Raw genomic sequence first — 20917 nt, forward strand, 5'->3', positions numbered from 1 at the left:
ATTATAACTTTTATTTAATAGTGAACTAGTCCTAGTCAGTGCAGAAAAGAAGAAGAAAAAAAAAACAGAAGAATTAAGGGGACTTTGTGTTTTTGTTTTTTTCTGATTGTATACAGAGAAAATACAAAATCATTTTTTTCAGAGCCCCAACTACCTACCACCAACATTCCTGGCTTTATACCCTTCCCTTTATATTAAAAGAAACATCAAAGCAAAAATATATTATTTTAGTCTCACTTAGCCATCATTTTAGATACTATACCCCACTAGCCTTTATATGACTTTGGACAGGGCCCAGTACATTTCAGATTTCAATTTTCTCTTTTATCTAATAATTTTTTAAAGTTTTTCTTTTAATATTTATAGTTGTAGATGGACACAATACCTTTATTTTTTATTTATTTATTTTTATGTGGTGCTAAGGATCGAGTCCAGTGTTTTATACATGCCAGGCGAGCACTCTACCACTGAGCCCCAGCCCTAGCCCCTAATAAATTTTTTTTTTAAATTGAGACAGGTTCTTACTAAGTTGCCTAGGCTGGCCTTGAACTTGTGGGGGCAGGGGGTGCTGGGGATTTAACCCAGGGCCTTGTGCATGAGAGACAAGCACTCTACCAACTGAGCTATAGCCCCAGCCCTGGCCTTGTATTTTTGATCCTCCTTCCTCAATCTCCTGGGTCTCTAAGATTGAAGGCATGCACCACTGCCCAGCCTAATAAGTTTTAATTAAAAAGTAACAGGCGGCCACCGTGCGGGAGGGTGGCCGAGATGGCAGATGAAATCGCCAAGGCTCAGGTGGCCCAGCCTTCTGATGGCGACACCATCTTCGAGAAGATAATCCACAAGGAAATCCCCGCCAAAATTATTTTTGAGGATGACCAATGTCTTGCTTTCCATGACACTGCCCCTCAAGCACCAACACATTTTCTGGTGGTACCCAAGAAACATATAACCCAGATTTCTGCTGCAGAAGATGATGATGAAAATCTTCTTGGACATTTAATGATTGTTGGCAAGAAATGTGCTGCTGATCTAGGCCTTAAGAAGGGTTATCAGATGGTGGTGAATGAAGGTGCTGATGGAGGATAGTCTGTCTATCATGTTCATCTGCATGTTCTTGGAGGTCGGCAGATGAATTGGCCTCCTGGCTAAGCATGTATTAGATGGTTTTCCCTTCTCTAGGCAATGATTATGCTTGCATTTTCCAATATGTTAAGCAGCATGATTATTTGTGTCCTGGTCTGGAGATATTGGGAAAATAATTTTAAATGCCTATACATAATAAATACATTGTTGCATGGTGAAAAAAAAAAAAAGTAACAGGCTACCCCTTTCCTTTTTTTGGATTTGGGCAACTATTAAGTTCCACCTTACAATTCTGTAGTGGAACAACAATTTAAAGACATTATATATTCTTACTTCCCATAGCACTCTGAATAATATAGGCATCTAGTAGGTACTCAGTGAATTCCTGAAGAAGTGGTTTCAAATCACCAATCGCTTTTCTACTTTGGAGTCATATTCACAGAATGCTGAGTTTGAGAGATATATAATATTCTTTATTCATTAAAAAAAGAAGGCCTTTAAAGTTCATTGTGACTACTCATTTGGAAGTCCCAGCTTACAAGGCTGGTTCTGTGTTATTTTTGAGCTCATGGATTCCTTCACTAAGTAGCAGAAATAGCCAGGCATGGTGGCACATGCCTGTTATCCCAGCAACTCAGGAGCCTGAGGCAGGAGGATCACAAGTTCAAGGATAGCCTCAGCAAATTCAGTGAGGTCCCAAGCAACTTTGTAAGATGCTTTCTCAAAATAAAAAATAAAAAGGGCTAAGGATGTAGTTCAATGGTAAAGTACCCTTGGGTTCAAATTCCAGGACCCTTCCCCCACCACCCCAAAAATAAGCAGAAATGTTCATCTATATTTGTAATGGTTTGAGAAAGTCCTGATGACTTTAAGAGAACCTGTAACTTAAAAGACTTAAGATTTTTTGCTGCTGGAGAACTTAATTTCTACCAAAAATCCTTCCCTCCCCAAGGGTTCACTTCATGAAGTATTCTCAAAAGAGCCCTGTGCTCTGCATCAGGAGCCCTGAGATTTTAGTCTAGATCCTGTCATTGACTTTGGATATATGACTCAAGCTCTATGACTTTATATGAGTTCATATGTTCTCTGTGTTGTAGGAACTATGCCAATCAAAGAATCTATGATCCTAGATCTCTTGCTAGGTTCTCAATATACAGTTCCATTCCTATATTCCAGTCCTAGGCAAGGTTCCCAGTTCCAATCTTGCCCCAACTTGCAGTGTAACTTTAGGAATGTCTCTTAACTTTTTACATAGTTGTCTTTTGTACAAGAACATTTGTACTTTATCTGAGGTCTTCTCTGGTTCCTCCCTCCCACTAGAAAATAAAAGGATATTTTGAGATGAGACATTGTGACATTACTGTATCAGCTCATGATTTGCCTTGAAAAGTACTGCTTTACGTAAAAACTTATGTAAAATTTTACATGGAAGTTTTTCACAGTGGAAACTAAAAGTGGCTCTTAGCAAAGTAAATGTTTTTGTTGTTTCCAGCTGCATTTATGATGGGACATTCAAGAAAAGACAAATACAGAATCAGTGACTGGCATGCCTACTTGGTCATCTATTGGCTATGCCTGATCAGAAGAGATGGCCATTGATCTTTCATGTTCCTTTCCTTATCAGGAAAATTAGCATACTATTATGAGAATAGAAACTTAACATTTATATGTTTATTCTTATACACATCCTAAAGGGTAACAATTTCCTCCACTAAAGAACCTAAATGTTCCTACTTATTAGCAGGACCTGGCCTAAGGAAATAAGACATATGGTAGTAACCATCAGGGTTTGATAAGGAAGCACACCAGACCCTGATTCATGTCCAACATCTACCCATCTTTCCCATCCTCCCAAGAATCTTCACCAACGGAAGAGAAAGTACTCTGGAAAGGAGACTGGCTGGTCCAGGAACTAGTCAAGGCTCTATCAGATCTGGTACCTGTAGACCCAACCAGAGCCCTTTCTCCTCATTCACCATGCTTTAGCCACTCGGTCCTCCTTGAAAACATCAAGTGGCCTCATAGGACTGTAGGTCATAATGCTCTCCCTAACAGAAACTCTCCTCCCTTCATGACATGATTCTTCATGGGACTAGCTCCTATGTTCCCTTCAGGTCTCAGCTTCAGTGTTATCTCCTCAGAGAAGTTATTACAGACCATTCATATAGGTGGGTCATCTATACCTCCCCAAGGTTTTTTTCATCACTACATCTTCTTATATTTTCTGACTCCCTTCTACTAAATTTTAAGCTTACTTGTGAGGGCAGAACCATGTCTCTTCTTTTTTCGACATTTTATTGTATAATTTTTTTTTTGCTCCCTCCATCCGCTACAGTCAGGACCATGTCTTTTCTATTTATCATTATATATCCAGTGTCTAGTATAGCAACTAGCATAAAGTAAATTTTTAAAATATTTTTTTAGTTGTTGATAGATCTTTATTTTATTTATTTTTTATTTGTATGTGGTGCTGAGAATCAAATTCAGTGCCTCACACATGTCAGGCAAGTGCTCTACTACTAAGCCACAATCCAAGCCCCATGTAAATGTTTTTAATATGTATTTTTTTACTTGTAGGTGGGCACAATACCTTTATTTTACTTTTATGTGGTGCTGAGGATTGAGCCCAGTGCTTCATGTGTGCCAGGCAAGCATTCTACCACTGAGCCACAGCCCCAGCCCCTAAAGTAAATTTTTATTATACATATATTGAACGAATTAGTGAACACTTGAACAGCCTCCTAAGACTTCAGTTTGATCTCAGATTTCCGGGACCACAAAAGCTTACCTTCCACATAGGGGCCCATCTCTGGATGCTCCCTGACCCGCAGGGTATAGGACTTCTTTTGATTAGATTGCTTCAATAGATCCCGTACCCGTTCATTATAGATTTCCAGGAAACTAAAGGAGAGAAAGGCAACACAATTAGACTTTGAAAAAAAAGAAGGAAAAATACTAATCCAAGAATGGAAGGTTCCAGGTTCCTTTTCCAGCTTCTATCTCTGACAATCTAAGTCTTTGACCAAGCAAGGACTCCCCTTATGTGTCTTTCTACTTGTTTACAAAAGAGTTGTAAGCAATGGCTTTCATCACTTCATGGTTTCAGGTTTATAATACAGTGCTTATTTGAGATTAGCCCTTGAGGGACTATTTCAACATGATTTTTGGTCATAGTATATGGCCACCAGCTGTGCCCTGATCAGGCCTCCATGTCACATAGTCTATAGAGTATGTTTCTTGAGTGATTTTCAAACAGAACCCTCTATTGTTCTGTGAAGGCATCTCAGGGGCCATTGTTGAGCAGTGAGGGAAACTAATTAATAAGGGTTCCAGTCTCTATCCCTGCTTTAAATAGGGCATTTCTCATCTGTTTTATACACTGGAATTGTATGTAAGTTATGCTCTATCTTATCCACTGACATTTTATTCCTTCTTGAAAAAAGCAGTTATAATTTTTAATTAAAATCAGTAAAGAGCTGGTTACAGTGGCACATGTCTATAATCACAGCAACCTGGGGGGCTTCAACAGGAGGATCAAAAATTTCAGGTCAGTCTAGGCAACTCAGTGACATCCTGAATCAATATAAAAAATAAAAAGGGCTGGGGATGTAGCTCAATGGTAAAGTGCTGCTGGGTTCAATCTCCAGCACCAAAGGAAAACTAAAAAGAAAAAAAAATAGTAAAGATTTTATGAAACAAGAGAGCAGACTTCTCACAGAAAGATCTTCCTCATCAGAACACATATGTTTGCCTGTGAAGTTAGAAGTCAGAAAAAGAGGCTCCAGTTCAAAGCTAAACTATATTCACACTTGTCCCATACATTTTTTTCTCCTTAACATTCTCTTATCTAAACATAGTAATCCTAGTTGTGTGTGTGTCTCTCTCTCTCTCATTCATTCACACACACACAACACACACACACACACACACACACATATGTTGTACATGGACATAATATCTTTATTTTATTTTATAAATATATTTTTTTATGGTGGGACTGCAAATTGGTGTGGCCAATTTGGAAAGCAGTATGGAGATTCCTTGGAAAGCTGGGAGTGGAACCACCATTTGACCCAGCTATTCCCCTTCTTGGACTATTCCCCAAAGACCTTAAAAGAGCGTACTATAGGGATACTGCTACATCGATGTTCATAGCAGCACAATTCAAAATAGCTAGACTGTGGAACCAACCTAGATGCCCTTCAATAGATGAATGGATGAAAAAAAAATGTGGCATTTATACACAATGGAGTACTACTCAGCACTAAAAAATGACAAAATCATGGCATTTGCAGGAAAATGGATGGCACTAGAGCAGATTATGCTAAGTGAAGCTAGCCAATCCCTAGAAAACAAATGCCAAATGTCATCTTTGATATAAGGAGAGCAACTAGGAACAGAGCAGGGAGGAAGAGCATGAGAAGAAGATTAACATTAAACAAGGACGAGAGGTGGGAGAGAGAAGGGAAATTGCATGGAAATGGAAGGAGACCCTCATCGTTATACAAAATTACATATAAGAGGAGATGAAGGGAAAGGGGGAAAAAAACAAGGGAGAGAAATGAAGTACAGTAGATGGGATAGAGAGAGAAGATGGGAGGGGAGGAGAGGGGAGGGGAGAGGGGATAGTAGAGGATAGGAAAGACAGCAGAATACAACAGACACTAGTGTGGCAATATGTAAAAACGTGGATGTGTAACCGATGTGATTCTGCAATCTTTATACGGGGGAAAAATGGGAGTTCATAACCCACTTGAATAAAATGTATAAAATATGATATGTCAAGAGCTATGTAATGTTTTGAACAACTAATAAAAATATATTTATTTAGTTGTAGTTGACACAATACTTTTATTTTATTTTTATGTGGTGCTGAGGATGGAACCCAGGGCCTCGCACGTGCTAGGCAAGCACTCTACTGCTGAGCCACAAATCCAGCCCCTTATTTGTTTATTTTTATGTGGTGCTTGGGATTGAACCCAGTGCCTCATGCTTGCTAGGCAAGTGCTCTACCACTGAATTACAACCCTGCCCTCCCACTTGGCATAGCTGTTCCCAGATGTTATAGATAGTAAAATATGTATATATGTGTGTGCGTATATATACATATATTCCTACTTAAAGATTTGTATATTTTTATTTATACACTCAAAATTTTAAGAAATAATATTCACAATCACTTAATTTTTAAGAACGAATATTTGTTCTTTTGGGGGTAATGGAAATGTTCTAGAATCAGTGGTAATGCTTGTATAGTCTTGGAAATATTATAAAAATCAAACTATATACTTCAAAATTTTGTACTACAGGCATTTTATGGTAGGTGAGTTACATCTTAATATTTTTAGAAAGGACACTGAACATGGAAGAAAGAAATGAAGGAAGGAAACAAACTATGTTTAAATGAAACTTAAATAGAAACTGGTAACCTTATGTCAACATTTCACTTCATATTAGTTAAAATTTTATCTTAGAAAAGATGGTCTTAGTCTGGGAACTAGAGTTTGAGAACCATTTCCCTATAAAACCACCCAGTAAAGGATAGGAAAAAGAAACCCCAAAATCTAGTATTAAGCTTTGGACACGAAGGAAAGAGTTAGCCAGGGTAAGGTGGGCCACATAAGGAGACATCTGCTTATTAAGTCCAAGGATAAGGAATTAAGTGTTTTGTAACCTGAGAACCTAATTGTTTCTCATCTCCCTGTTCTATAAGATGTGTCTTCTGTGGCTTCTCTGCATCCCTCTGGTAACTCTGGAAGCAAGGAGAGGACAGATGAACATGCCAAAATTTGAAATGGCAGGAACATTTCAGGTCCTGGTACCTGACAAGTTCTTACCTTATTTTTATCCTACAGGAGGAAGACAATGAGGCAGAGTCTTCTTCCTTGGTGAAGAGACCCTGCACAAACCACAGGGTTGGGATTTCACTGAAAGGATTAGACAAAAGAGACCTACTTTGAAAGTATCCAGTTAAAAGAGTCTGTACCTCACATATCCGTGGTGTAAGCCCAACAGAGGCCTAAAGAATAGAAGAAAGGGAAGAATTATTGGTTATTCTAGGCAATGATCTCTATGTCTCAACACCCCAGAAACCAACTCAGCATGGAGGATGGGTACATGGGATCTTTGTGTTAGCCTTTTCACTTTAGGCAGTTTCACTAGAAGTACATAGAAGACTTATGTATCCGTGCCATCAAGAGACCCTCATGGGAGGAACACATTGAGGGAGTCAGATTACTACCATAAAAAAGAAGAAAAGGAGAAGCTGGCAAACTTAGATATGTGTTTCATGCAAGAAAGATTACATCTTTCTTGCATAAACTCATTTTACTAATGTGGTCCTTCCTAGATCCCCCTACCTCCTATCCCTACATACAGGAAGACTAGAGAACCGGGGTGTCCAGAACATATATCTAAATCTAGAGAGAGGCATAATCTTTCTCCATCTTATATTCAGGTTAAGGGCTTTATACCCTTTGGTTTAGTGGGCAATTTCTTCTTTTAATTTCAAATATATGAAAACACACTAGACACAGACAAAATAAGTGATGAATCAGGCCTGAAGCAGCAGGATAATCTTTCAGGAGGAATAATATCTCAGATAATGTCCCTGGTGATCTTATCTGTCACCCTTTCCACCAGTTCATCTCCCTGGGATACTTCTAAAACAGAGGTATTCTTAGGGAATGATGCCCTTCTGAATTGCTGTAGATAAAGCAAAGTGCTCATTAAAACCTACATATTTTTTAAAGCCCCCAGTTTAGAAGCTAGTTTTCCTGCTTCCTTCTAATACACTGAGATATAACACTGGTAACCTTCTAGAGTGGCTATAGTAATCTCATCTCTGCACAGTTCTAGCCAGCACTGAAGATTCAGTTTAGGTCTTACTGACACAGAGTGATATAAGGCTTCAAGCGATGAACTTGGAAATAATATGACAAATTCAGTAGAACTGACAAGGACATCTTTGTCAAAGGGAGTTGTAAAATCCTAAGGTTCTTCAGGATTGAATAAGCAGGCTAATCAAAGTTTACCTTTCAATTAAAGTGATGAAAAATCCATTCTTAGTATAGAAGAGGGTTCATTAAATATTGTTAAAGCTGACTGGCAATAAAAATCACATTCTATCTCACAGTGGCAAGAACACAAGATTCAGGCTTGTTGTGACATTAGAAACATCATTGTAGTAATAATACTTACTGGGGTCCCCAGCATGGTATAAGTCTTCCCAGAGCCTGTCTGCCCATAGGCAAAAAGGCATATGTTGTAGCCTCTGGCAGCTCCAGAGAGTACTTCAGTCCCCAAGTCTTGAAACACCTGTGACAACAAAAGTAGACCATGTTACTGATCCTTCTACCCATAGCAGATTTAAAATTATTTTTAATCTAAAAATTTATAAAATATTTCAAACACACATGACGATAAATTTCTACCATTTCACAAGAATAAATTCAGCTTCATAATAAAGATGGCTAAGGAAAATGTAGTCGATCATTTAAATATTTTTATTTATTTATTTATTTATTTTGTACTAGGGATTTAACCCAGGGCTGCTTTATCACTGAGAAATTCCCAGAACTTTTTTTTCCTTAGTTGTTGATAGATCTTTATTTTATTTATTGATATGTGGTGCTGAGAATTGAACCCAGTACCTCACACATGCCCGGCAAGTGTGCTACCACTGAGCCATAGTCCCAGCCCACTCAGCCCTTTCTTAATTAAAAAAAAAATTTTTTTAGTTGTAGATGGACATAATACCTTTATTTCATTTATTTTTATATGATGCTGAGGATTGAACTCAGTGCCTCACATGTGCTAGGCAAGCTCTCTACCACTGAGCTACAACACCAACCACCATTTTTTATTTTTAATTTTGAGATAGGATTTCTCTAAGGTGCTTAGGCCCTTGCTTAATTGCTGAGGCTGCCCTTGAACTTATGATTCTCCTGTCTCAGTCTCCCAAGTTGCTGAGATTACAGGTATATGACACCACGCCAGGCCATGATCCCTAGTCTTAAGGCAAAGAGTCTAGAAAAAGAGTAAAAACATGCTGGCAAAATAATTTTTTTTTCCTCTCATGACAAGAAAATGTTCACTATGGTTAAGTGGATAAACCTACAGTGAAATATTACCCAGTAACATGTAAGTGCCAGATCTAAAGACACCATGCTAAGGATCAGGTAAGCTCAGAAATTAGGATTTTCCTCATGAGCCTACTATATATACATTTTCTCCTCAAACTGCCCCTGATAGCTAGGTGGTTCTGTTGGTCATTTAGCTCAATAAACTTTATACTCAATAAACTTTGTGTAATGCCTGAAAGTTCTACTGGTCTTGAATAGGCAGAACTGGTCTCAGGAAAAAACAGCCAGGTTTATGAGGAAGGCACAGCTTCCCAGTTCAACCTTTCCATAACAGTATGCACATGGATGTCTGCATACCCTCCTGGTATGGTAAACATTCATATTTTGACTATTTGAGGGAAGTCTTTGATTGTGTAAGTCTTAGTGGCAAGGAGGGCCCAATCCTCTACTACAGAAGCCAAGCAAGCCAGATACTGCTCTTCACTTTCTAGCAGCTACAACACTGGCACATTAACTACACTAATGTTCCCACTTGAGTTTTGAAAGAAAGTTGCAAAAACAAAGCAATGACTGATAAATCTCCAAGAGTTCAACAGTATTGCATGCTGCTGAGCATACAGTGGCAGAAATACCAAGTGTAGTGCCCAATTAGACTATTCTGTGCTATGGTTTTGCCTAGGTTCCCTGTTACCTGGGGTCCCATGCTTTCCTGACCATTTTTCAACTTTCCTTTCAATTCTGTGAATTATCTGATATAGCTCCAAATCGTAGTATGGTTCTCACTTCAAAGCCATGTGTTCTTTTGGCAAGTTACTTAAATACTGTAGGCCTCAGTTTCTCTAGCTATAAAATAGATCTTCTGTACCTCTATTACAAAAATTGTAATGATGATTAAGTGAGTTCATACATAAAAGTAGGGATAACAGGTACAAAGACAGGAATTTCTAAGTCAAAATTATGCTAATTATTCTGTTTTAACAGCTGTAGCTATGCTTCTTGGCCAGTGAACTATTTGTTTTGTTTGTTTTTTTAATGCTTCCAATATCAGGCATAAAGCCAAAAGAACCCAGGGTGCAGTGAAAGATTTGTGTCTAAAGATTTTTTAAAGTTCCCAATTTAGAAGCTAGTTTTCCTGCTTCCTTCTAATACACAGATATAACACTTGTAACCTTTTTGGTGCCTTGTATAAATTCTACTTCTTTTCCTGGTATATCTAGCAGCCTCTCCACTCACTAACTCTATGTTAGCAAAGCTGAAAACTGGGCAAGGTCATTTACCTCCTGAAATCTGGCTGGGTGAAATTCCCACAATTTGAAGAAGGGGGGGTATATTTCTCTGCAATAGACTATTTGAGTTGGCTGCCATTCATTTATTTGGTTGGAAAATCTTTCATAAAACTCCTCTTTTCTTTTCTAGTGCCCCGTCAGGAGGTGGGAACAGAGATGCAGACAGAGCAAGGGCACATCTAGATCTCAGTGTTATTTCTTCCCATAGCTCATGCACAGCTGAGCAGATTAAGGATTATGAAAAATCAATAGAATGTTACTTTGTCCATGTCATTATCCAAATTCAAATAATTGCCTGAAAGTTTTATGTAAATATCTCTGAAGATACAATTTTCCCTCAATGGTAAAGATGTTAATAGGTAAAGCCACTAGGCTCCAAACCTGAAATTCATGGAAACTATCAAGATACACCTACTATTTTTTAAGAACTGTGAGGAAGAGCTCACTAAACATTCCTGGAAAATTCACAGCCTTAGAAGAGTACCAAAGGCCAGATAACACCATGTTCCACTCTCACCATGATAATAAAGTGAATCAAATGGAAACATTCACTGAATACCAACTACAATTTGAAGGCTAAAAAACGTCACTAAATAGGAATCTGAAGATGCAGGGTTACATTCTAGAGAAATGGGTGGTCTTGATTCTTTTCTGGGGGCATAAGTAGGAAGAAGCATTAGACAGAATGCATGTAATAAAACACTTCCAGTTTTTTAAAGTGTTAGCTAAACAGGTGACAGCCCATTAGATACTGCTATATGGGGACTCCTACAACCTAAAGCCCAAAACAAAAACCTAGCAATACCCAATATTCTAAATTCAACTGAATCTAGGAATGAAGTTTTTTTTAAAGAAGTTTTCAAAAGAATAAGATGAGTCACAGACCAGGATAAAATATTAGCAAAAGACTTTACTGATAAAGGAAGAGTACCCAAAATAGACAAAGGAAACAACCTAATCAAAAATGGGCAAATTATCATATCTCAAAATATCATATTACTAAGTGGAAATCTGAAAAAGGCAAAATATTGTATGATTCCAACTAAATAACATTATGGAGGCAATAAAAAGATCAGTCATTGCCAGGGGTTAGAAGAGATGACTGACTAGGCAGAGCATAGGGGACTTTTTTTGAGCAGTGAAACTATTCTGTATACTACAACAAAAAGTCACGTGCCATTATACATCTGTCAAAACTCAAAGAATGTACCAAGTGTGAACCCACAGATAAATTATGTACTTAGGATGACAATGATGTGCTAAGGTATGTTCACAGATTGTAATAAATGTACTACTGTGGTACAGGATACTGTTAGTGGGGGTAGCTCAACATGAGCGGGGAGAGGGTATGAGAGAACTCCATGTACTTTCTGCTTAATTTTGCTCTTTCTAAAATTGCTTCAAAAAATAGTTCATTAAAAAATAAGTTCAACAAGATAAATCTTAAGGAATGGAACTCTCTGCTTGTTGGAAAGATATTAGTAACATTATCAGGCAAACCATTCTTAAATCCAACCAAAATGAACCTCATCTCTGGAGATTTCATGACTGTTTAGGATTTATATTTTCCTAAATGAATTTTTCACTGATAGGTATGTTTTGGGTAGTTTATAGTTCTTTCCTTTATGTATTATGTTTCCAAGTAGACTTATAAAAAATAAAAATACAAAATCACAGAGTTCCAACTTAGGATGAGAAAATGTTCAAAATAATAAATACTGAGCAGTGACACATACCTTTAATCCCAGCTACTTGAAAATCTGAGGCAGGAGGATCACAAGTTCAAAATCAGCCTCAGCAACTCAGCAAGACCCTGTCTTAAGATTAAAAATTAAAAGAGCAGGGGACTAGCTTAGTAGTAGAATGGCCCTGGGTTCAATCCCCAGTACTGAAAAAAACAAACAACAAAAAAACCTTAAGGAACCCAGAGTTGCACTTACCTACACTTCTCATCACATGGAGATGATGAGGTAAAGTTAATACTATCTGTGCATCTACTGACCCATTCCCTCTTGTGATAGTATAGAAAAGGAGACTTTTGTACCACTTATTTGAAGATAAAGACAGAGTTATCTGTGTAAGATAAAAAGTAAATTTAAAAAAGGAAAAAACAACTTAATTGGGCCTTAGTTGGTGAAAGGGCTCAGAATAGTTCATCTCTTCCTCTAATAGCTACATGAACCTAGCTAGGGATCAACAGACATAATTTGAGACATGGGCCAAGTGCAGACCAGATACTGTCTCTAGTCTTTTGTAGCAGATTTCACCAGAGGAAACAGGAAACAGCCTATATCTGACTTTGACAGATGAATCTAGATTTCCTATTTTCCTTCTCCATTTTATACTATGAACTACAGAAAACTTCATCTTCTGTGTTTAAGTATATTTATCCATGCAGTGCATACTATGGAAACTGGTAATTGAACATTTTCCAAGGAACTAACAGAGAGAGAAACTACAACAGAAATTTTGAAATGCAGGTGAACATGAACAAAGCCAACTGAAACCTGTGCCATACCCAATGGAAAAAAAGAACAGTTGTTATTCTGAAAGAAACCAGTCTTGAGACATGTAGGTCCCCGAACTGTATTAATCTTAGCCTAAGGCAGGAAACACTTATGTGTTTCCCATTAGGGACTATGAGAAATAGAAAGTCCAGTTGTCTATTTTCAGAACACAGTATTTGACCTTAAATGTAAAACTGAGATGTAAGAAAGGCAGTCAGAGAAGAAATAGAGCAGAATGGAAAGTTACAAGCAGATAACTTACACAATAGCATCACAGCCTATAGATATGGCAGATTCAAAAGTCCATTCACCTGAACAGTTCCTGGACAAACAGGAGCTGAGGGGTAAGGAGTCAGTCTGATCGACAGAGATATAAAATCTCTTTGTTAAGAAATAGTAACTTCAGGGCGTTGGGGTTGTGGCACAGTGGTAGAGTGCTCACCTAGCATGTGTGAGGCCCTGGGTTCAATCCTCAGCACTACAAAACAAAAATAAATAAAATAAAGGTATCGGGTCCTTCTAAAACTAAAAAAGAAATTATTTTATAAAAAGGAAATAGTAACTTCAAACACTTCTTGGAAGATGATATACAATCAATCAACAAATATATGAAAAATGTTCAACATCTCTAGCAATTAGAAAAATGTAAATCAAAACTACTCTAAGATTTCATCTCAGTCCAGTCAGAATGATAGCTACTAAGAATACAAACAACAATAAGTGTTGATGAGGATATGGGGAAAAGGGCTCACTCTTTCATTGCTGGTGGGACTGCAAATCAGTGCAACCAATCTGGAAAACAGTATGAAGATTCCTTGAAACACTGGGAATGTAACCCCCATTTGACCCAGATATCCCACTCCTCCGTTTATACCCAAAGGACTTAAAAACAGCATACTTCGGGGACACAGCTACATCAATGTTTATAGCAGCACAATTCACAGTAGCTAAATTGTGGATCCAACTTAGATACCCTTCAGTAGATGAATGGATAAAGAAAATGTGGTGTATATACAAAATGGAATATTACTCAGCATTAAAAGAGAATAAAATCATGGCATTTGCAGGTAAATGGATGGAGCTGGAGAATATCATGCTAAGTAAAGTAAGCCAATCCCTAAATACGAAATACTGAATGTCTTCTCTGATATAAAGATGCTAACTCATTTTGGGTATGGGGGTTGAGCATGAGAGAAATAGAGGAACTTTAGATAGGGCAAAGGGGAGGGAGGGGAAGGGAGGGGGCATGGGGGTAAGAAAGACAGTGGAATGAGATGGACATCATTACCCTAAGTTCATGTATGAAAACATGAATGGGGTGACTCTACTTTGTGTTCAACCAGATACATGAAAAATTGTGTACTATGTTTACTATGAATTGAATTGCATTCTGCTGTCATATATAACTAATTCGAATAAATAAAATTAAAAAAAAAGAAATAGTAACTTACGGCCTAGAGTTGTAGCTCAGTAGTAGAGCGCTGGACTAGCATGTGTGAGGCCCTGCGTTCATATATATATATATATATGAAGTTTATTTATATACACAAATGTATATAAATAAAAGAAATAGTAACTTGGGTAAAGAAGTAGGAACTGCACATGAGCTGTTATTGAAAGCTCACTCCTTTTCCCCATGCCAATTCAATAACAAAGTATGGTTTTGAGAAAAAGGAAAAAAGAAGTGTCTTGCTTTGCTAGCAAAGGAGAAGCACAGGAGACTCCTGTAGCAGAGGCCATGATTCTGCCCATCCAGGAGAACAGAGAGTTTTAAAGAAGAGATTCATTCCAGGTGTTCCCTTTGGGGGGTTGTGATTAAATAGCCAATTCTTAGATCTTCTGGCACCATCCCTGATGTCCGAATTACTTGGTTCCTGTGGTGGATATGTGTTCAAAGGAAGATATCTCGGCCTAGGATAGGTAGAAGGTGATCCTGCTCCCCATGTGAAAAGAAAGCATGTCCACTTTAAAATACGTCTCAGTGGCAGAATAGCAAGGGTTATATTCAAAGCATGAGGTGACCACTGTTATAGTGTCAAAAGGTACTCAAACCCAGAAAAACCTTCCCACCTTACCCACTTCCCACTGCAGGAGAATAAAGGGATGTGGGGACAACTAAAGATATATTTCTTTAAATAACCCTTAGGAGACAATACTCAGTCAATGAGGAACCAGGGGAGGATCTTCCACACTAGGGAATAAAATGCTGGTTGTAATTACTTTGGGTCTGCCTGCTTACCCAAACCTGATCTCTTGCAAGAACGTCAGGAAATGCCTCGCTTTTTGGTATACTTCATGTCTTTTTTTTTTTTTTTAAAGTTGTAGATGGACAAAATACCTTTGTTTATTTAGTTTTTTTATGTAGTATTGGGGATTGAACCCAGTGCCTCACACATACTAAGCAAGTGCTGTGCCACTGAGACACTTCATGTCTTTTAGTCCATTCTTGGGGTTTGGACAGGTGAGAAACACAAAATTCAAATATTTTCAAACCTTTTCTCTATCTATAGTGAATTCATCATATATTTGGGGCAACAGACCATATTCAGTTAACAGTTCAATACTGATGTATAGTAGAATATGAGTGAAGGGTACATATAAATACTATATTCTAAGAAAGGAAATGATTGTAGCCTAGGGTAGTTAAAAAAATCTTTGTGGTAGAACTGGCACTTAACCTGTATCTGAAGCTATACTTACATATTCCAAAGTATTCTATGAGAGATGTCCCTACCTTGAAGTTCCCCACAATGTCTCCAAATAAAGGCCTTCTCCCTTAAGTTATGTTAACCCCAGGACTGTATCACTACAAAATTTAAAGATACCCTTGTCAGGACTGATACATTGCTCAGTGGCAGAGTGCTTGCCTAGCATTTGTGAGGCACTGGGTTCGATTCTGAGCACCACATAAAAATAAATAAATAAAATAAAGGTATTGTGTCCATTTTAAAAAAGATACCCTTGTCATTTCAATCCTTTTGGAAATCAGGAATTCTAGGAGGAGAAACAGAAAACCCAGGTCATTTAACTCCCTCTGAAAAATCCTTATATCTTGCCATCTCTTAATACCTGCCTGTAAACCTTGAAAAGTTTACTCTTAGAATTAAAGATCTTCACCTTAGGAACAGCAATCACTCAGCAAGTAACTCCAGAAACAGTTCAACAAACCTCTCTGCCCCCATCCCTTCATTCAAGTTACTTTTATTTGAACAGGAAGTATGAGTACAAAAGGGAGAGATGTCAGAAGTTAAGCCTGAACAGAGGGACCCTTTGGATGTAGCAGTGGCCTATCCTTACCATGCAAACCATGGTGTGAGAATATAATTTCTAAAACAAAAAGTACTCTGTGGCCAGACAAAACAGGATCTTTCTAGGAGCTTTTGCTTTGGTTTTACGGACCAGCTCTCTTCTCACCCGACTCCCACCCCCACCACAACATGATTGATCCATGAGCTCACTCCTAAGGAAGAAAGAGAAGGACATAGAGGGGATAATTTTCTTAACTATGACACAAGTCTAAAGAATATTTAAGTGTCCCTGCTTAAAATTTCTCAGACCCTAAAATTGTTGTCATGACTAGAGACCTAGGAAGAATTTTAAAAAGACTAAAACAACTGATCATGGTGACATATTCCTATAATCCTAGCTAATCTGGAAGTTGAGACAGGAGGATCACAGTTTGGGGTCAGCCTGGGGAACATAATGAGAACCCCTCTCAAAATAAATAAATAAAAATGAACAAAGAATTCTGTCTTTATCGAAGTGGATTCATTAGACTGCTTCAGTTAGCAGAAAAAAAGAAAGGAAGAGGAAAAAAGGCGGAAAATTATAAGCACGTCTTTCTTTTGTCTCCCTTCAAACTATATGTAGACTTATATAACTTTATATATATATATATATATATACATACACTATATATATATTTTTTTCAGTACTTCTAAATTAGAATCAAGATGGCATCCCAAAAGGGAAAAAAAAATTTAAAGCACTAAGTGCATTGCCGAACATATTATTCATGGTACTCTCCAGTTTTATTACAATTATATAAATTTCATATGGTTGGTACTCAGAATATATGTTCTTATATACTGTTTTTCATTTCTCTATTTTGAGAATTTCTCTTTTTGGTTTTCACAACGACTTTAGAGATTCAAAAGTCAAACGACAATCCTAAGTTTTGGCAATTGACAAATTTTCTCATTCTCCTAATAACATAAGAGAAAGATGAAACACAAAATTGCATCAAGACATCAATAGTAACTAGCCTTATGTTATGATTGCCAAAAGTATAGGGTGCAAAGAAAATAACAGAAGAGCCTCCCTTTACTATTCCTAAGCCCCCAGTTTCCAAAATTTTGTGAATTCATCTGTTCTTAGTCAACAATCCCTATCCTAAAATAAATTTGCTAAATTTGTTTGGTTATTTTTAATTTGCTCCACCCAGCAAATTCTCTCCTCACACTCTTACCTCCTCCTCTATCTTTGTACTGATATGTATTAATAGCTAACCATGATTCAATTAGATTAATTTAACTTCCAGAGATTAAATAGCATCTTGGTATTTCTGGCATTAGTCAGCAAACACAAAAAACAATTCTGCACTTAACTTTTGTCCAATAACTGTGTCCCTGGGACATGTGAAACCAAACAAGGTAATCAGGAATCTGTGCCTCCAAACGGCTTTTATCACCTCTCACAGAAGAGTTAGCATGACTCAAGGAAGAAGGAAAAAATGAAGAACATTTTGTTCATTCAACAAAATTTAGACCTGCTATCACAGGTGATATACAGTTATAAACCTTGATTTCCTCCTCACCCTTTGGGATGGATTGCCAATCCTTTCCTTTCAGCTCAGAATATGATCCTCCACCCCTTCATACTTTGAGACAACCCAACCTAAGAAGCTGTAGTTCAAACAGAGTGAGAAATGTTATCTATGCAGGTATATAAAACAACATGGAGAGTCAGAGCCTGAAGGAGTATAATAAATAAAATAAAGGTCCACTGGCAACTAAAAAAATATTTTTTAAAAAAAGTGGGGTAAATTTAGACTGAATGGTGTAGTGTCACATCAGAATTAGTGAAAACTCATATACTCCAATATAGATATATAGTAGATAGGATGTAACTGTGTATATATGTGTGTATAAACATATGCAAATGTATGTTTCTTAGGTTTGTATAGCTACACTAAAATGACCTGGGAACAGTGATACTGAAAAGCAATGATCACACTTAGCAGCCAGAACTTGGTTTCTAAATACCATTTTTCACTAATAGGAACAATCTGACCATTACAATAAAAATAAAACAAAAAACCATGAGTATATGCTACTTTATTTCAAATAAATATTTTGAAAATCTGATAAGGATAGGCTATTTGGCATAGTCTCAAAGTACTTCCTAAAATTTTTATTTTTAGGTTTTTTATTTTTTGGTACTGGGGATTGAATCCAGGGGCAATTAACCACTGAGCCACATCTCCAGTCCTTTTTTGTATTTTATAAGAGATAGGGTCTCACTGAGTTGCTTAGTGCCTTGCTAATTTACAGAGGCTGGTTTTAAACTCATGATCCTCCTGCCTCAGTCTCCCAAGCTGCTGGGAGTATAGGCGTGTACCACCTCACCCAGCCCCAACAAAATTTTATTATTTATTTTTTCAGTACTAGGGATATATATATATATATATATATATATATATATATATATATATATTAGTTATACATGGGCACAATATCTTTATTTTTGTTTGTTTATTTTTATGTGGTGCTAAGGATCGAACCCAGTGCCTCACATATGTGAGGCAAGCGCTATGCCACTGAGCCACAACCCCAGCCTTCTCCTGCCTTTTTTAGTTTACATCTTGAGACAAAGTCTCACTTAGTTGCCCAGGCTAGCCTCAAATCTTCCAAGTAGCTGAGATTATAGTCATGGACCACCATGCCTGGCTCCAGCAAAAATATTTATTAATTATAAAGCTGAGAAAAGAGTAACTTTATAAACTGGGTTCAGTGGCACATGCCTGTAATGCCAGTGGCTCAGGAGGCTGAGGAAGGAGGATCTTGAGTTCAAAGCCAGCCTAGTAACTTGGAGAGGCCCTAAGCAGCTCAGCAAGACCATGTCTCTAAATACAATACAGTGTTTCAGCACATACATACATACATACATACATACATAAAATATAAAAAAGGTCTGGGCATGTGGTTTAGTGTTAAGCACCCCTGGATTCAATCCCTGGTTTAAAAAAAAAAAAAAAAGAGTAACTTTACCGTGTGAAAGTCTCCCAGATACTGTGTTAACCAAATAAGCAAATTGTAGTTTTCCTTCTACCAAAGATGCATAATCTGAACGTAATCATGAGGAGACCCTAGACAATCTGATAGACTCAACCTGATTTTCTCTTAAAATTGGGAGCCATCTCACCACAAAGCCATGAAAAGATAATTTCGGCTTTACTATAAATTACTGCAAATTCTGAACTTGCTTGGAATGCCTGCCCGTGCCTTGAACTCACACATGCCTGGCTCTCTGACCAGATAGCAGCCCTCTCTGAAACTTTAGTGACGCCTCACAAATCTTGGCCTTCCCTGGCCAGATAACAACCCTCTCTGAGGCTCTAATGACCTCAAATTCTAATGTCAGGGCCAGCAAAAATGTAAACTACCATTAGTGTTATGCTTGTCAGAGTTCTGTTATCTGTAACCCTCCTTTGTGTAACTTTCTGGGCTATAAAGCTGGGCTGCAGGAAAGCTGCGGCTGCTGTCTTATTCCTGCGGTTTTGGGTGGGAGAGGCAGCCTGGCCGGTCGAAATAATAAGCTTGCTTTAATTTGATTTTAATTGGAGTCAGTGGTCTTTTCTTGCATCCTGGTCTAACAATCCAAATCAAGTCTACAAAATAACTGGCCTGTAATCTGCCAAAGTGTCAAGATTATAAATATCAAAGAAAAACTTGGGACCTATTCCAGGCTGCATTAAACTACAGATAAGATAATACAACAAATGATTCTGAACTGAATATTTTTGCTATAAGAACAAGAGTAGGACAATCAGTGAAATCTGAATGGGGTCAAAGGATTAGATGGTAGCAATGTAATAATTTAATTCCCCATTTTGGACAATGAATTATGATTACATTACAGAATGTTCTTTTTCTAGGAAATACACATTTAAGTAATAGGGGCAACTGAGTATCAGGCTGGCGACATTCAAATGGTTCAAGAAAAATAATTAGAAAAACTTCTATCTTAGTCTGTCATTGTTTCAAAATTATTTAATTTTAATTAATAAAAAGATACAAAGGAAAACAAACAACAAAAAAAGAAAGTACACTGGGCTTTGAGTCAGGCTGTAGATCATGTGGATATCACTACTGCCACTTACAAGTTGTGCTGACCTAGGGAGTCATATGCTGTACTTCTCAGTAAAATGGTGATGATGATGAAACCTCCAAGTTTATTTTCAGAATTAAAGGAAATGAACACTTAATAAAAAAAATATGAAAATGATAATCAAGTGTAAGATATTTATTTTGCAATTCTTTTAAAACTAACAACTATAAAAAGAAAATAAAATATATTATGAGTTAAAAGAAACATGCTATGGCACTACATCAATCAAGATCTGAGCTAGACCAGATGGTACCCTCGATTTAGAATAATTCAAGATCAGTTAAATAAAAAGACTATTTACAAAGGTAAGGAGCAGAAAAACAAGGGATAGGGCAGTTACCTAGAATCAGTAACAGTGGAAATTCACTACCCCTTGGTCCACAGGGACAAGGGAAGGAAGTAGTCATCTAAACTTGGAGAATCAAAAGTCATGCAGAGGGGCTGAGGTTGTAGAACTCTTGCCTAGCAAGCGTGAGGCACTGGGTTTGTTCCTTGGCACCACATAAAAAGAATATTTTGTTTATTTAGATTTACAACTTAAAAAAAATCTAAAAATAAATTTTTA

The 20917-nt window shown here is 37.4% G+C and overlaps 2 protein-coding genes across 8 annotated transcripts in view; one reads left to right on the forward strand and one right to left on the reverse strand.

The window, feature by feature from the left end:
* Stard9 (StAR related lipid transfer domain containing 9) overlaps nucleotides 1-20917 on the reverse strand; it is a 156569-nt gene that overhangs the window by 80262 nt on the left and 55390 nt on the right. For 6 of the 7 annotated variants that reach the window (XM_013359357.4, XM_021726132.3, XM_040275264.2 and 3 more), the window contains exons 4-7: nucleotides 8287-8403; nucleotides 7073-7105; nucleotides 6924-6985; nucleotides 3875-3987 (exon numbers count right to left, since the gene is read on the reverse strand). In XM_013359357.4, the coding sequence (XP_013214811.2) occupies nucleotides 3875-3987; nucleotides 6924-6985; nucleotides 7073-7105; nucleotides 8287-8403 (325 nt within the window). Of the gene's footprint in view, nucleotides 1-3874; nucleotides 3988-6923; nucleotides 6986-7072; nucleotides 7106-8286; nucleotides 8404-20917 lie in introns of those variants that run through there. The other variant, XM_078048923.1, reaches the window with a different exon arrangement.
* Nucleotides 749-1316, forward strand: LOC101977773 (adenosine 5'-monophosphoramidase HINT1). The gene has a single exon (XM_040275273.2). It carries the CDS (start codon nucleotides 769-771, stop codon nucleotides 1087-1089), a length of 321 nt encoding a protein of 106 aa, XP_040131207.1. The 5' UTR covers nucleotides 749-768; the 3' UTR covers nucleotides 1090-1316.

This window comes from Ictidomys tridecemlineatus, chromosome 5 (assembly GCF_052094955.1).
Source record: "Ictidomys tridecemlineatus isolate mIctTri1 chromosome 5, mIctTri1.hap1, whole genome shotgun sequence".
Taxonomy (NCBI): domain Eukaryota; kingdom Metazoa; phylum Chordata; class Mammalia; order Rodentia; family Sciuridae; genus Ictidomys; species Ictidomys tridecemlineatus.